Source organism: Dipodomys spectabilis, unplaced genomic scaffold (genome assembly GCF_019054845.1).
Source record: "Dipodomys spectabilis isolate Male_0828 unplaced genomic scaffold, ASM1905484v1 ptg000173l, whole genome shotgun sequence".
Taxonomy (NCBI): domain Eukaryota; kingdom Metazoa; phylum Chordata; class Mammalia; order Rodentia; family Heteromyidae; genus Dipodomys; species Dipodomys spectabilis.
This window is the reverse complement of record NW_024870850.1, coordinates 742,482-758,628: the sequence shown is the minus strand read 5'-3', so window position 1 is coordinate 758,628 and position 16,147 is coordinate 742,482. Positions and strand designations below refer to the sequence as shown.

General features: G+C 37.8%; 1 protein-coding gene across 1 annotated transcript; it reads left to right on the top strand.

The window, feature by feature from the left end:
- The first annotated feature begins 1,886 nt into the window (after positions 1–1,886).
- LOC122119847 (vomeronasal type-2 receptor 116-like) lies at positions 1,887–15,774 on the top strand. Its single transcript, XM_042693922.1, has 6 exons — positions 1,887–2,086; positions 9,686–9,974; positions 11,081–11,887; positions 12,568–12,795; positions 13,677–13,800; positions 14,858–15,774. Exons 1-6 carry the CDS (start codon positions 1,887–1,889, stop codon positions 15,772–15,774), a joined length of 2,565 nt encoding a protein of 854 aa, XP_042549856.1.
- Positions 15,775–16,147: the final 373 nt, after the last annotated feature.

The window sequence follows — 16,147 nt, the reverse complement described above, 5'->3', positions numbered from 1 at the left end:
GATTGAGTGGCAGGGCAGGGGGGAGGATGGGAAGGGATAGGAAGGAGAAACAAAAGAGGAGGCTACAATGCTTGATAAGAAATGTACTCATTATCTTGCCCATGTAATTGTAACCCTCTGTACAGTATTTTCACAATAAAAAAAGAAAACGTTATATATATATATGGAGAGAGAGAGAGAGAGAGAGGAATTCTAAGCCTTTATCAGAAAAAATGATACTGTCGCATTTGTAAGGATATGGAAAGACTTAGAAAAAATTACATTAAGTGAAGTAAGCCAGGCCCAAAGAAACATAGGTCCTACAGTTTCCCTTATTTGTAATAACTAGTATATGAATAGGACAAGCAGAGACGGTCAAAAGATATGTACATATAACCATATAAGGTAATGTTAAGCAAAATGACCACAAGATAGAGACACAAGAGGTTTTATCTTGGGTTGCTATTGTTTTAATGTATTTATTGTGTACTATGTGATTATTTTGTTTCCCTTGTATATTCTTCCCCCATAGCATAACCCTGTTTTCACTGTATTTGATTCCAGTGCCCTACATCTTGTATACACATTTTGATAATTTGGAGAGGAGAAGGGAAATAATGAAATGCTGAAATATGGATACAGTTTGACCCATTGTAATAATAAGATGTACAAGACACTATGTTGAAAATGAACTGTACAATGCTGGGGGAAGGAGTAGGGGAAGTGGGGAGGGAAGACTTGGTAGGGTAAAAACAAAGGAGAGGATAACAATGCCTGATAGAAAATGTACTCATTACCTTACTCATGTAACTATTAACTATACAGTACTTTTACAATAAACATATATATTAAAAATAAAATGTGCTATACTCATACAACAGAATTCTATGCTTCTATCCAACTGTGTTTTAAAAGTACATATGTGGTATGTATTTTGATGCCCAGTGCATGATTGTGAACAAGTGGAAGAAAATATGTCCACTACCCTGAGGTAGTTCTGTTCTCCAGGGCCTCTGAAGTCTCTGCATGGAATATGGGTGTAACACATGTTGTCAATTTGAAAATATACAGTTGCTTTTGATACTGCTTTAGCATTGTGATACAGAAGAATTTCCTTTCCTACCACTTATTCTCAACCCAGTGCAGCATGGAAATATCTTCATCTATATTTGCATGTATAAATTCAATTACCAATTTGACGGCAACATTTCAGAATGTCAAAGTAGAAATCACTTTCGACGTTGGTTGTGAGTGATTGGCATATCATTGCTGGGTTCATAAGCAATACTGCTTCCTCAAGCAATAGTAAATGGCTGTATTTCTAGAGGCCTTTTCATATGGAATTCGTATGAAAGCTGCTGGTATCAACCGCTAAGATTCTATGGCTGTTATTTACATTGTGTGTGTGAATTGACCCTCTGAGTGTGATGTTCTCAAAATGTTAGCTGATACCTCACAGGCATAGATTTTGTGTGGACATTTCACCATGCACAGGGCATGGCATCCTCTGAGGGAAATCAGTTGCACCATCCCAAATGGCTTTCATGCAAACAGTTTTGTGACAGAGATGCTGGACAAACTACATCCTGGATAACTCTACCTCTGGGGCCTCACTATCTGTTGTCTTTGATGAAATCATAACTTCTGGGTGAAGAACACAAATGGACAAACATGTTTTCCAACTCATGTTTTTCTCCTGGATGAAGGCCACAGATGTAGAGCTCCAGGGAATACTTATACACATGACTTGTGAGGACTCACAAGAGGCTGTGGTGAAAGGAGAGCTATAGTGTAGATCTCTATCAATAAAAAGACATATATGCACATGTAAAACATATATGAATATGCATGCCTAACATGTTGTCTTCACATCCAGACAGAATTGCAGCTTGGCAGAGGCTTAGGGCATGTACCTTTTGACTTTCAAACTCCTTCTTCTCCAGCTTCCCCTCCTCTTCAGGTCCTTGGCTGGCAATAGCTGCTTCTCTACTATGAAGCGCCGAGCACACATCGATGGAGATGTGACCATCACTGGGGTTTTCCCTCTGAACACTTTTGGAATAGGCTACAGTAACAGCCATGTTTCCAGCCAAGAAGAGCACACACCGTAAGTAATTCATCATTCTATTCGCATTTACTATCTCATTCTGAGGATGGGCAAACACTAAGGAGAATCTAGGTGCACACATCAATGTTCTGTGTCTTTTCTATGCTCTATTGTACCAGGAGCAGCTCAATTCCATTATTTATCTTACATCTACTGTTAAGCAATTTTCTGCTTGCTAGTAGGACAGGATTTTGTTTCATTTCTTTCCATACAGCTTCTTCTTTCCAAGCTGGTAAATTCTTCACTTTTCTCCAGCATGCCTTATCTATCATTGCAGAAGATGAAGTGATGTTACTACAACCACCCCGAGTCACTGCAATGAGATCTGTACTAAAAGTCTGCAAACACATTTCCTTCATGCTTAGGTCAGTACTGTGAGAGCTTTGCTTTAGGAACCCCTTTATTTTGAGAACATGGATAAAATTTCTTATCATCAGCTGGTGGCTCATGCTTGTTAATTTTACTCTTGGTGCTGATATTAAGGATCAGTACTTGAAGCCAGCTCAGGCAGGAACATCTGGGAGACTTTTATCTCCAATTAATCAACCAAAAGCTGGAAATGAAGCTGTTGCTCAAGTGACAGAGTGTTAGACTGGAGGAAAAAAGCTCAAGGACAGTGTCTGGGCACTGATTTCGTGCCCTAGGACTGTCTAACACACACACACACACACACACACACACACACACACTGCCTCTCTCTCTCTTTCTCTCTCACTCTCTCCCTGGAGAGAAGTAGTTACTGTTTCCCTAAGCCTTGTGTCATTACTTTATGTCAGATATGCTACACAAAACATGCCTTACCAGGCAGGTTAGCATTATAAAGATCACTTACAGAAAAATTTTATCTGCCCAAGTTCTATTTTACTTGTGCTCATGTATGTTGCTTGTTTTTGCTCTTGAACAGAGAGCCTCACTAATAAAAGGCTATCCCCTCCCAAAAAAAAAGAAAAATGACTTGAAGATCATCAAGAAACTCTAGCAAACTATTTGATTCCTATTGCAAAAGAAAATGGCATTGTGTCTATCATTTGCACTTGTTTACAAGGGCTGGTGTGACAATTAGACACTGAGGTAGCTGCCCACAATCAAGAGCAGTGATACTAGAATAGCAATTACTCTCTTCTGAGCTATGAAAGAGATAAGGCCTTATCTTATGTGTCATTGGTATGTTTGTCTGTCTTCCTTTGTGCTGGTCCTTGGAACTCAAGGCCTGGGCACTATCGCTGAACACTTTTGCTTAAGGCCAGTACTCTAGCATTTGAGCCACAGATCCACCTATGGCAATTTTGGATGGTTAAAGGGAGATAAGAATCTCACCAACATCCCTGCCCAAGCTGGCTTCAAAGCATGATCCCCACCCGGAGAAAGTGAAGACTCAAGGCTAGGAGTGTCACTGGGGACCTAACCCCCCCAGTCCCAGGGAGAGCAGAAGAAAGGGTGATTCCCCTGATAAGAACAGTGCCTAGGCAACCAAACACAGACCTGAAGACAAGACATCTTTATTTTTAGGATGACTGGCATCCATCCATCAGAACCTTGAGCTCTGATGTCCAAGTCTGTGCCAATATATTAGGTTAAGTAAGCCAATTATATTAGGTTTAGCAAGCCAGTCCCAAAGAAACAGAGGCTCTATAGTTTCCCTCATTGGAAATAATTAGTTTGTCCCTTAGATAGTCCTGACAGAGAACCATAATAGATCAATAGCTATGTACATATGTACATATATACATATATAATTAACACCCAGACTTGGAACAACAGGTCTTTTTTTTTTTGGTTGTTGACCTTGTTGTTGCCAATATGCTGTATCTGGTTCTTTCTTCTTATTAATTTAATTTTTATTTTTTCTTTGGTTTATCCCTGGCAATCACTGTCTTTGATTCCAGTATCCTATGTTTTTGTGTGTACATTTATCTGATTTGGGCAAGGGGAATAACAAAATGCTGAAACAAGGACAAAGGATGAAGCATGCAACAATGATACATACAAGACACTATGTAGGAAATGAACTTTACAACTTTGGCGGAGGCAAGGAAGAGTAGGGGAGGGAAGGGATAGTGGGAGACAAACAAAGGGGTGGGTAACAATGTTTGACAAGGAATATAATCATTACCTTACTCAGGTACTAACATCTTTATAAAAAAATAAAATTTTTAAAAAAGAAATTTTCCTTGAAAACATCTCATTTAAGCAATTAGTAATCAGTTAATTAAATTGAATATTTTTAATTATATTAATTTATTCATTTATGTATGACAAATAATTCATAGCATTTCCATATTCTGTGCATGTTTTTACTGCTTTCTTTGTTGATTTCTGGCCTCACTACAGTGTGATGGGCACGTGTGTCAATAAACACACTTTCAATACCTTTAATATCTGACTGGTTTTATTCAATAACCTAAAGAAAGCAATCGATATGGGGTTGATTTCATACCTGCCAATTTTGCCAAAGTTCTATATCAACTCTAGTAGCTTGAGAGAGGAGATTTTTGGAGGCCTTTTAGTACAGTATAATATCTGTTTTACTTCTTGCTTCCCTATTTGGTTCCCCTAAATGTCTTTCTCTTGCTTACTAATCTTGCTGGGAATTCCAATGCTATGTTGAAGAGGAATGGACAGAAAGGATGTCCTTGTTGTTTAAATGGTTGTTTAAAACTTGGGGCTTTACCAGCGGAGGGGCGCCCGCCTGGCGCGCCCAAGGCCGTGGGTTCGGCTCTCAGCCCTAGTTTAAAAAAAAAAAAAAGACACATAAAACTTGGGGCTTTAGTGTAGTCTGATTTGTGGTCCACTGGATATATGCCTAGGAGTGGAATTGCTGGGCCAAACGGAAGCTGTATGCTTAGTTTTTTAAGGAACCTCCACACTGCTTTCCAGATTGGTTGAAAAAGTTTACACTCCCACCAACAGTTTCATAGTATTCCTTTTAGGAGACATCCCTGCCAACATTTGGTATTGTTACTTTTTCTGATAAAGACCGCTCTAATTGGAGTGAGGTGGAATCTCAATGTTATTTTGATTTGCACTTGTCTTGTGGCCAGAGATGTTGAACACTTGTTCGTTTGTGTGTCTATTGGCCATTCTTTTTCTTCCTCAGAAAAGTCTCTCTTTAAGTCAGCCTATTTATTGATTGAGTTGTTGAGTTTGGGGAGGTTTCTTTGGAGGGTTAATTTTTTGAGCCCTGTCTATATTTGAGATATGAGGCATTTGTCTCATGTGTACTGAATGAAGATTTTCTCTCATGCTGTGTTATTTATCTTGATAGCTATGTCCCATGCTATGCAGAAACTCTTCACTTTAATACAATCTCATTTATCCATTTATTCTTTAATTTGTTTGATTCTGTATCTTATAGAAACTCTTGTCCCATTCCAAGAAGGTTTAGGATATCCCTTATCTCTTCCTGTAATATTTGCATACTACATGGTCTTTAGTCCACTTACACTTGATTCTGGTACTAGGTGATATATATGTATCTAGCTTCAGTTTTCTGCATGTAGCTAACCCAATTTTGCCAGCACCATTTGTGTAACAGGATATCTTTCTTCCAAACTGTGTTTTGGGCTCCCTTATCAAATATTAAGGGGTTCTATATTTGTGGGATTGTTTCTGCATCTTCTGTTCCATTGTATTTGTCCTCAGGCCTAGTCTTGTAACACTAATAAGCTATTTTTCTTACTATGGCTTTGAAATAAACATGATTCCCATCTTTGGTTAATTTCAAAGTATTTTCTTTTTTCTGCGGTGATTACAAATGATGTTGCTTTTCTGATTTCAGTATTGTTGGAAAACAGGAAGACAACTGTTTTTGTGGGTTGATTTTATACCACACTATTTTGCCAAAAGTTTAAATCAACTCAAATAGCTTGGGTGAGGAATATGTAAGATTCTTTTGTCTGCAAAGAAGGATAGAATTACTTTTTCTTTTTAGATCCCCTTTATGTGTTCCTCTTCCCTTTTTTCTCTTGGTAGGAATTCTAGCACTATGATGAAGACGAATGGAGAGAGTCGGAACCTTTGTCTTGGTCCTGATTTCAGAGAGATTGGTTTCAATTTTTCCCCATTAAGTATAATGCTGGCCCTAAGTTTGGCATATATAGCCTTCATTATATAGAAGAAGCTTCCATGGATTCTGAGTTTGTCCAGAGCTTTCAGAATAAAGAGGTGTTGACTCATGTCAAATGATTCTTTGCATCTATTGAGATGAACATGTGGTTCATATGCTTGCTTCTGTTGATGTGTTGAATTACATTAATTGACTTGCTTATATTGAACCAAGTTTGTAATCCTGGAATGAATCCCATTTGATCATAATATGTAAATTTTTTTGATTACTTGATGAACTTGTTAAGCCAGAATTTTGTTGAGAAGTTATCTATCAACATCCATCAAATTGATGTGTCTATAGTTCTCCTTCTTTCGTGGGTTCTTATCTGCTTTTGGAATGAGTGTTATGTTGGCTTCATAGAATGAGTTTGGTAGTGATCTTTCTCCTCTATTTCATTGAAGAGTTTGAGGAGTATGAGACTGAGTTGCCCTTTGAAGACCATATAGACTTCTGCTGTGATTCCAGCTGGTCCTGGGCTTTTCTTGAAGAGGAGGTTCCTTATTGCCATTTCAATGGCATTAGTTGTTATGGATCCATTTGGTTGAGATAAATCTTCTTAGTTCATTTTGGGGATATCAATGCTCTCCAGAGATGCTTCCATTTCTCCCAGATTCCTGAATTGACAGTCATAAAGGTTTCTGAAGTATTCCCTAATAACATTATGAATCTTGCATATTTCTGTTCTGATGTTCCAATTTTCAAGTCTAATTTTATTAATTTTGATGTTCTTTCTTTCACCAAATTTTCTAAGGGGTTATCAATTTTTTTACATTTTTCAAAGGACCAGCTTTTTGTGTTGTTCATCCTCTAATTTTTTTACCCTCTAATTCCTTTATATCTGATTCATTTTTTATTATCCACTTCTGTATATTAATTTTGGATTATCCTTGGTCCTGTTTTTCTCAGACATTGAGTTGCATCACTAAAATGTTCATTTGTGTTTTCTCCAATTTGTTGATCTTAGAACTATAAATTTTCCTGTGTTCTGTCTTTAGTATGTCCCAGAGGAGCTGGGTTTCTTTTTAGTCATTGTTCTTACATTGTGTAATGATTTGGATTTCCCTTCTAATCTCCTCGAGTATCCATTGCTCAATCAATAATATGTTGTTTATTTGTCTATAAGTCAGATTTTTCTCTGACAGATTTTCAGGTTCATCTCTAATTTTCATCCAGTGTGGTCTGATAGGATTAAAGGGAGTAAGGACAATTTTTTTTTTAATTTGCACAGGTTTGCTTTGTGACCTAACATGTGGTCTATTTTGAAGCATTGCCGGGGCTACTGAGAAGAATGTATATTCTAATGCTGTTGGGTAAGAGTCTGTAGATGTGTATTCAATCTACTAGGTCGATTTAGTTTATACTTCTGAGGTTGCTTTGGTGAGTTTTGCCTAGCTAATATACCCAGAGATAAGAGTGATAAGTTGAAGTCTCCAATTATCAATGTGTTTTGATCTATGTGTATTTTTAAATCAAGTAGTATGTGTTTGATGAAGTTGGGTGCTCCAGAGTTTGAAGATATTTAGAATTGTCATATCTTTTGTATCGTTTGTTATTTGTTTAGTTTGTGTAGTATAATCAGTATATAGTATATACAGTATAATTGCAATATATAGTATATACTTTAACATTCATATATATATCAAAATATAGTATAATTGTATAGTTCTCTTTATTAGTATGTAATGATCTTGTTTCTCTTTCTTTACTGATTTTATTTTGAAGTCTATTTTAGCATATTAGGATATTAGGATTGGTACTCTATCCTCTTTATTCCAAACTTTCAATTGGAGAATGCTCTGTCAGCAAATTTTGTCTTGTTTAAGCAATATATGGACAGATCTTGCTTTTGGATCCAAGTAGTCAGTCTATGTCTTTAATTGGAGAGTTAAGTCCATAAATATTGAGGGTTAGGACTGAGGGGTGTCTGGTAATTACTACTGGGCTATTTGCAGCTTTAGGGGTTGTGAGGTTTTCTGTTCTTAAAAATAAGTAAGGATTTCTGTTCAGTGTGCTAGAGATCAGAGCTATTCTGCATTGCAGTTTCTATGGGAATTACCTAAGTTAGGACTCCTTTAGAAGCAGAGACTTATTTCTAAATTGTAATTTGACCCTTCTTGATACTGGAGCTATATGCTGCTGCTCCCATCAGAGATGCTGTGTGGGAAATGTAATAGGGGAGGTAATAGTTTCTAGCCTTCTTTCCTGTGTAGAGGTGAGTTCTGGTGTTCCCAGGTGCCTCCATAGAGGCATTGTTGGTGGGAATGTAAACTTGTTCAACCACTTTGGAAAGTAGTATGGAGATTCCCCAAAAGACTCCACATAGAGCTCCCCTATGCCCCAGCAATCCTACTTTTTGGCATTTACCCAAATGATCACAAACAAGACCATAATAAAACTACCAGCACAACTATGTTTATTGGAGCATTGTTTGCCATAGTGAAGATATAGAACCAACCCAGATGTCCCTCAGCAGATGAATGGATTAAGAATATGTGGTATATATATATACACAATGGAATTTTATGCCTCCATCAGAAAGAATGATATTTCCCCATTTGTTAGGAAATGCAAAGACTTGGAAAAAATTATATTAATTAAAGTAAGCTAGGCCCAAAGAAATATAGATCGATTGCTTTCCCTTATTAGCAATAACTAGTACATATTCTCTGAGACAAACAGAAAAGGTCATATAAGATGATGTGAACTAAATTAACCACAAGATAAGGACACAATAGGTTTTTCATTTCTTGCTATTGCTTCTAACATATTTATAAGGTACCACTTGGTTTTTTGATGCTTTGTTTGTCCTACCCCCATGGTATAACCTCTGTTTTCACTGTATTTGCTGTCAAATAATTTATGGAAAGGAAGGGAAAACAAATTGTTTAAATGGGGATACAGGTTGACCCACTGCAACAATGAGATGTAGAAGATGCTTACCAAAAAACGAACATTTCAATTTAGTCGGGGAGTGGGGGGGATTTGTGGAGATGGTAGGGAAGGGATGGTAAGGGGAAAACAAAGGAGGAGACAACAATGCTTGAAAAGGATTGTACTCATTACTGTGCTCATGTAACTGTAACTTGTCCTCCATACAGAATTCTACAAAGGAAAAAATTTAAAAATTAAAGTGGGTGACAAAACCACAAGATTTATTTTCACACAAGTATAGCTAGTTGCCCTAAGATAAAGGCAACAGAATATTTCCTGTCTCATAAAAATCTATTCCAACAGATTTTGGCTGTAGTAAAGGTCTGGTGGTGGTGGGGAAGCAAGCTCTCTCTCTCTACTTAACTGTTTCTCAATCATTTTCATGACAAATGCCCTTCATGTCTTCATCTAATTCTCTATACAACCATAACATATTACATGCATATTCCATTCCAATTATGGTAATAATTTAAACAATTCATTCGCAAAGAAGCAAGTATTTACTATACTAAGTCATAAGTTTTTAATAATCCTCCTGTATGTCTATGCCAATTATTCAGCTTTGTGTTCAAGAACTATCAGTTTGTGTTGGCTTTGGCTTTTGCTATTGAGGAGATCAACAAAAACCCTGATTTTTTAAGTAACTGGACTCTGGGATTTGATGTCTATGATGTTCAAGTCAGAACTTGGACAATGTTTAAGAATCCCTTCATTTGGTTCTTTGGGAAGTACAAGATTCCAAACTACTCCTGTATGAGAGACAGAAGGTCTATAGCAGTACTTACAGGACCATTAGGATTCATATCTGACAAAATTGGAACATTGCTGGGACTCTACAGATTTCCACAGGTAAGAATGGTGGTGTGAAAAGTTAGAAAAACATCTACTTTGATGTCATTTCAGGTGTTAGAAGAGAATGATAGGAGAGACTGGATTTATAAACCTATCAAATTTTGTGGTATCAAAGAATAAGTATATAAAGATATATATAGATATATATATCCACTGTTTGGAAAAGGATACGGAAAAGTTAGAAAAGACAAATAGATAATTTATTGTTGCAAGCCTATCAATAATCTCCTGTGATAGAATGAGTAAATGTAAAATGAATTTGCAGTGTGAATATATTAAGCAGAGTACTAATGGCGCAAACCCGTAATTCTAGCAATTCAGGAAACTTCTATCTAGAATTAACCAGCCACAAGCTGGTATACCAACAAGTTGGCTCAAGTGGTAGACAGTCTTTAGAGAAAAATCCAACAAAGTGCATGAGGACATGAATTTGTGCCCCTCTACTAGAATGTATGTGCACAATCATACACACACATAAACACACACACAAACACATACACACAAGATATTATGTTGAATGAAGTAAGTTAGGCTCAGATTGAGATGGGGAATGTTTTCTCACATATGGGAGAGCTAGATCTAAAATATAAACATGTATCACACACATAGCTTCATGTGTGTGTGTGTATGTGTATGTGTGTGTGTGTGTGTGTGTGTATAACCAACCTGACTAAAGCATGGTATATATACAGGTGGAACTCGATGCTATGACTTTTCTTATCTACTGACAGTACAAAAATAAACACCATAAACCTGAAGCATAACTGAGAAGGGTAAGTGTTGAGGCAAAACGTGAGAGGAATAGGGAATCGATGGAAAGGAATACACAGAACACTCACTGTACATATGTGAAAATGGAATTAGGGAGTGGATGGAGTTGATATAGATGGGAGGAGTTTATGGAAATAGTGACAAAGATCAAGAGACATTTTACAATTTATATGTTATACAACTCCTCAAAAACAATTGAAACATTTTTTCAAAAACTAAAATGAAATCTACCTTCCACCTACTTCAACTGCTTCTTCACATACATCAAGACTCAAATTTTGATGGATGATAATGCTCTAATTCATAAAGCATCCAATTTCCTTTCCATTTAGCTTACCTTTGGGCCTTTTTCTCATGCCCTGAGTGACCATCACAAGTTTCCTGCTCTCTATCAGATGGCCCCAAAGGACACATCGATAGCGACAGCCATGGTCTCTATACTGCTTCACTTCAGCTGGAACTGGGTGGGACTATTGAACTTAGAGGATGAGAATGGATTGTGGTCTCTTGCTGAACTGAAAGAAGAGATGGCCAAGAACAGAGTTTGTGTAGCTTATGAGCTAGTGATCTCAAGCCAATCAGTATCACATGTACTCCAATCCATGGCAGTTTATAATGATATAAATAAATCTTCAGCAAATGTCCACATCATACATGGTGATAATGGTTCACTAATACCTTTAAACGTGTTCATTGAGCAACTTTTAATAAAAGGCAAAGTTTGTATCATGAACTCAGAGTGGGATTTCACCACGAAAAGGAAATATTTCATGGTAGGCTCATTGCATATACCTCTCATTTTTTTACACCATCATGAAGATATTTCTGGATTCACAGATTTTGTCAAGGCAGTTAATCCTTCCAAATACCCAGAAGACATTTTTCTTGCTAGGATATGGTTTCTGTCTTTTAATTGCTCAAATCCTCAGTCTGACTGTGTAACATGGGACAACTGTCCTCATGATGCCTCTTTGGATTGGTTGCCTGGGCGTGTTTTAGACATGACTATGTCTGGACACAGTTACAATATATACAATGCTGTGTATGCTGTGGCCAAGGCTCTCCATGAGATGCTTCTTCATCAGACAGAAGTTCAAATAATGGGAAATAGAAAAGGGACACTGCCTTCCCCTGCACAGGTAATTTCATCTATGTGGATGGCACATACTATGAGCAGAGGCACTTCCTAGAAGGGGTGTTATTCTCTGAAATTGAATGGTTCTGGTATTTTTGCAAGTCTCAAACATTTAAGCCCAGTCTGGTTTAAATTGTCATACTCATATTTCAGCCTCCTGGGTAACTGGGATTACAGGTGTGAGTAACCAGTAATCAGCTTATAAATTCATTTACTTATAAATAACCACAATGTGCCCATAGCTAATCTTTTGAAAACTAAATTAGGATTTTCCCTATACATTTCTTCAGGAATACCAAAGGATAACATACTGAAGAGAATTTTCCATTTTTCATATGGGATATAGTTTCCCTCAACTTTGGTAATAAAAATGAAACATTCTCAAACTATAGACATTAATAAAAATAGTTTCTGATCAACTCTAGCTGTGTAACTGAGAATTGTCTCATTCGTGGCTATATAGTATAGGTTTCTCTTGAACAAAGACCTGTACTCTATTCTGAGTAACCAGGATTCAGAAAATTATTTTTATTCCTCCTTAGATTGTTTACACAGATACTTCAATCATTCTCAGTGCTATTCTTGAATTCAGAATTGCCTTTAGGTAATGAGTAGCATTTCTTAATTCACATTTTGTGTCTTGCCTTGGGATGTACTTCCCCATAATATGATGTCTCTCTTCAGTTGCTCCATTTTCTGAAGAACATCCAATTTCACAATTCTGTTGGACATCAAGTGTTTTTGGATGAGAAAAGGAAATTGGAGCCAGACTATGACATTCTGAACATTTGGAATTTTCCAGAAGGTCTTGAACTTGAGGTGAGAGTAGGAAAGTTTTCTCCCAATGCTCTACATGGTAATCAACTGTTTTTATCTGAAGATATGGTAGAGTGGGCCATTGGAAATACAGAGGTGAGTTGGGTCTAATCCTAATAATTTTATTGACACACAAATAAACAAGTCACCCTTTATATTTACACTTGCCTAAGTGTCAGCAACTTTCGCCCATAAGCCTACCTACTCAGATCCTTGAGATCTGAATATCATGATTTAAAAGTCAGCCCTAACAAGAAGTTCTGTGAGACTGTTATCGCCAATTAACCAACAAAAATCTGGAAGTTGAGCTGTGACTGAGTAATGCAATAATAACTGAGCAAAACATTCTCAAGGCCAGTGCCTAGACATTGGGTTCAAGCCCAGGATGGGAACTAAAAATATTACATGTGTTCCTAATTTTTGATTCAGAATATTGTCAGGTTATAGTTTCCTATTTCCTACACTGTGATAAAGTACCTGATAAATAAATTTATGGGCTCAGAAGCTTTATTGGTTTCCATTATGTAGAGGTTTCATTCAATGGTTAGTTGACCTGCCTTTTAGGCATCCTTGGTGAAAGGAATGACTGAAGATTCATTTTTCATGACCACTGGAAACCTAAGAGGAAAATATGATGGGCCTATAAAAGGAAGGTCATCCACCAGGCTTTTCCCCTTGTCGCAGATATATATAATGACATGAGTTTAAGAAAATTCTGTAGGGTTATGAATGAGGACTCATTTCCTCACCGTAGGTTTCACCCTTTCAAAGATCCCATACTGTTCTCTAGTTCAACAGGCTAGCACAAAAGTCTTTAGAAACCATGGGATATGGAATCTATAACAATTCAATTTATCGACTGCACTTAGCTACATAGAAACATTATGCTGAATAACCAATTCTTTCCAACAATGGGTTTTTGGAGTTTTAGCTATGAAAGTTTGAAGATTTATGCACAGATACCTGATTTTCCTCAGACTCCTCGCTCTGTCTGCAGTGAGCCTTGTGGTACTGGATTTAGGAAATCTCCTCAGGAAGGAAAGGCTGCCTGTTGCTTTAATTGCACCCCTTGCCCACAGAATGAGATTGCTAATATGACAGGTAAGTCTGAGACTCTCCTCAGTTTTCCTCAACCAAACAAGTCAATGCAAAACTTGTACATTGTGATTGCAGACCCCTTTTTCCTTTTCTCTGTTAATAATTTAATTTTGAGGGGCTGGGAAGGTGGCTAGGTGGCAGAGTGCTTGATTTGAATGCATGAGGACCCTGGTTTCATTGTTCAGCACCACATGAGCAGAACAAAAGCCAGAAAAAAAGCACTAGCCTTGAGCTGAAGAGCTGAGGGACAGTGCCCAGGCCCAGATTTTAGACCACACAACTTGCCACAAATAATAATAATAATAATAATAATTTGACAAGTCGTGGTACTGTTAGGTGAAATAGGTCATGAGCTTGAATTGCATATTTCAGTAATATTTTCTACTCTACTGCAGCAGGCAAACTTAGTTCCAGAAATCCCTCTTATCACTCAGAGTTAAGACAAGTATAAACCCTAAGATGAAAGTAAACATGTATTATTGGACCGTGCTCACCTTTTTATTCACACAGGAAACATACATTTTACACATCTTTATTTCTCTCTGCCCAGCACTGTTCATGGCACAGAGAAAGTACTCAGAATGGTGGATTGACTTTAAGAAGTGAGCATGACTATAAAGGGCCCAAGAAGGGTTTCTCTCTTCCTATTGCTTCACAGATGGGTTGGAGAGAAAAATGGGATGAGATGAATTCAAGAAGGTGCAACTGGGATAAAATTAATGTTTTACAAAGACATGTAATTAAGTGTAACCCATAGTATTTATTGTGGATTGCACAAACAGTTAATAAATGTTAAGACATGTAAGAAATTGTTGTAAGGACATGAGAATGACCCAAAGTGCACATTATCACTACATATGATAATGACTGAAAGAAAAAGGAGTTGAATGAAAAAGGCTGAATAAACAAGTAGATGGAAATGGGAGGAGGTTATGATTTAGAAAAGATATAAATGTTACTAATGACATGTTATCATTACATCTACGGGAATAATTTCCTATTTTTATGAAGTAAAAGAAGTTCAAAACAAGAACTAATGATAGCATACACTCTTTATCAGAGATGGAGCACTGTGTGAAATGTGCAGATCATCAGTATGCCAACACACAGAGAAATCAGTGCCTCCTGAGAGATGAAAGTTTCCTGGCTTTTGGAGATCCTTTGGGCATGGCCCTGGCCTGCATGGGTATTTGCTTCTCTATGCTAACTGCTGCTGTTCTTGGGATGTTTGTGAAACACCATGACACTGCCATTGTCAAGGCCAATAACAGGGCTCTCAGCTACATCCTACTCATCTCCCTCATCTTCTGTTTCCTCTGTTCCTTGCTCTTCATTGGCTGTCCCAACACAGTCACCTGCATCCTGCAGCAGATCACATTTGGACTTGTCTTCACTGTGGCTGTTTCCACAGTGTTGGCAAAAACAGTGATTGTGGTCCTGGCCTTCAAGTCCATTTCTCCAGGGAGAAGAATGAGGGGGTTGTTGGTTTCAGGGGCTCCTAACCTCATCATCCCCATCTGTACTCTCATCCAGGTGACTCTCTGTGGATTCTGGCTGGGAACCTCTCCTCCCTTTGTGGATACAGATGCACACTCTGAACATGGCCACATCATCATCCTGTGCAACAAGGGTTCCCTCACTGCCTTCTATTGTGTCCTGGGATACCTGGGCTCCCTGGCCCTGGCCAGCTTCACTGTAGCTTTTCTGGCCAGGAACCTGCCTGACACCTTCAACGAAGCTAAATTCCTGACCTTCAGCATGCTGGTGTTCTGCAGTGTGTGGCTCACCTTCCTCCCTGTCTATCATAGTGCCAAGGGGAAGGTCATGGTGGCTGTGGAGGTCTTCTCCATCTTGGCCTCTGGTGCAGGGCTCCTAGGCTGCATTTTTGTCCCCAAATGTTACAATATAGTGTTAATGCCCAACAGAAATTCTCTGCATGGCTTTAGGGAAAAACATCAACATAGTAGGAAAAATTAGTTTTCTTATGAAGAATCTCCTATGTTTGATTACTATACACATGGTTTTCTCTAAATCTAGAGTCATTTTCCATTGTTTTATTACATTGTAATGTGGATTTTAACTTCAATGAATAAGGGTCTTTTGCTTATTTGTCTTTTTTTCATTTTTTATTGCCCAGAGGGGTTAAAGTTACATGAATAGGGTAATGAACACATTTCATAGCAAGTGTTGTTACCTCCTCCTTTATTTTCCTTCTACCAAAACTTCCCTCCCTGCTCCGACAACTCCTCCCGCCACCCCCCACCCTGACATTGTAACATTCATTTTCAATATAGGGTCCTGTACATCTTGTCCTCACAATGGGTCAGCCTGCATCCCCATTTAAGCATTC

Excerpts from the sequence above, each read along its gene's own strand:
- LOC122119847 (XM_042693922.1), top strand. The coding sequence starts at position 1,887 with ATGTACCTTTTGACTTTCAAACTCCTTCTTCTCCAGCTTCCCCTCCTC. Across the intron at positions 2,087-9,685 it reads AGCCAAGAAGAGCACACACC|CTTTGTGTTCAAGAACTATC; the intron begins GTAAGTAATTCA and ends CCAATTATTCAG. Across the intron at positions 12,796-13,676 it reads GGGCCATTGGAAATACAGAG|ACTCCTCGCTCTGTCTGCAG; the intron begins GTGAGTTGGGTC and ends GATTTTCCTCAG.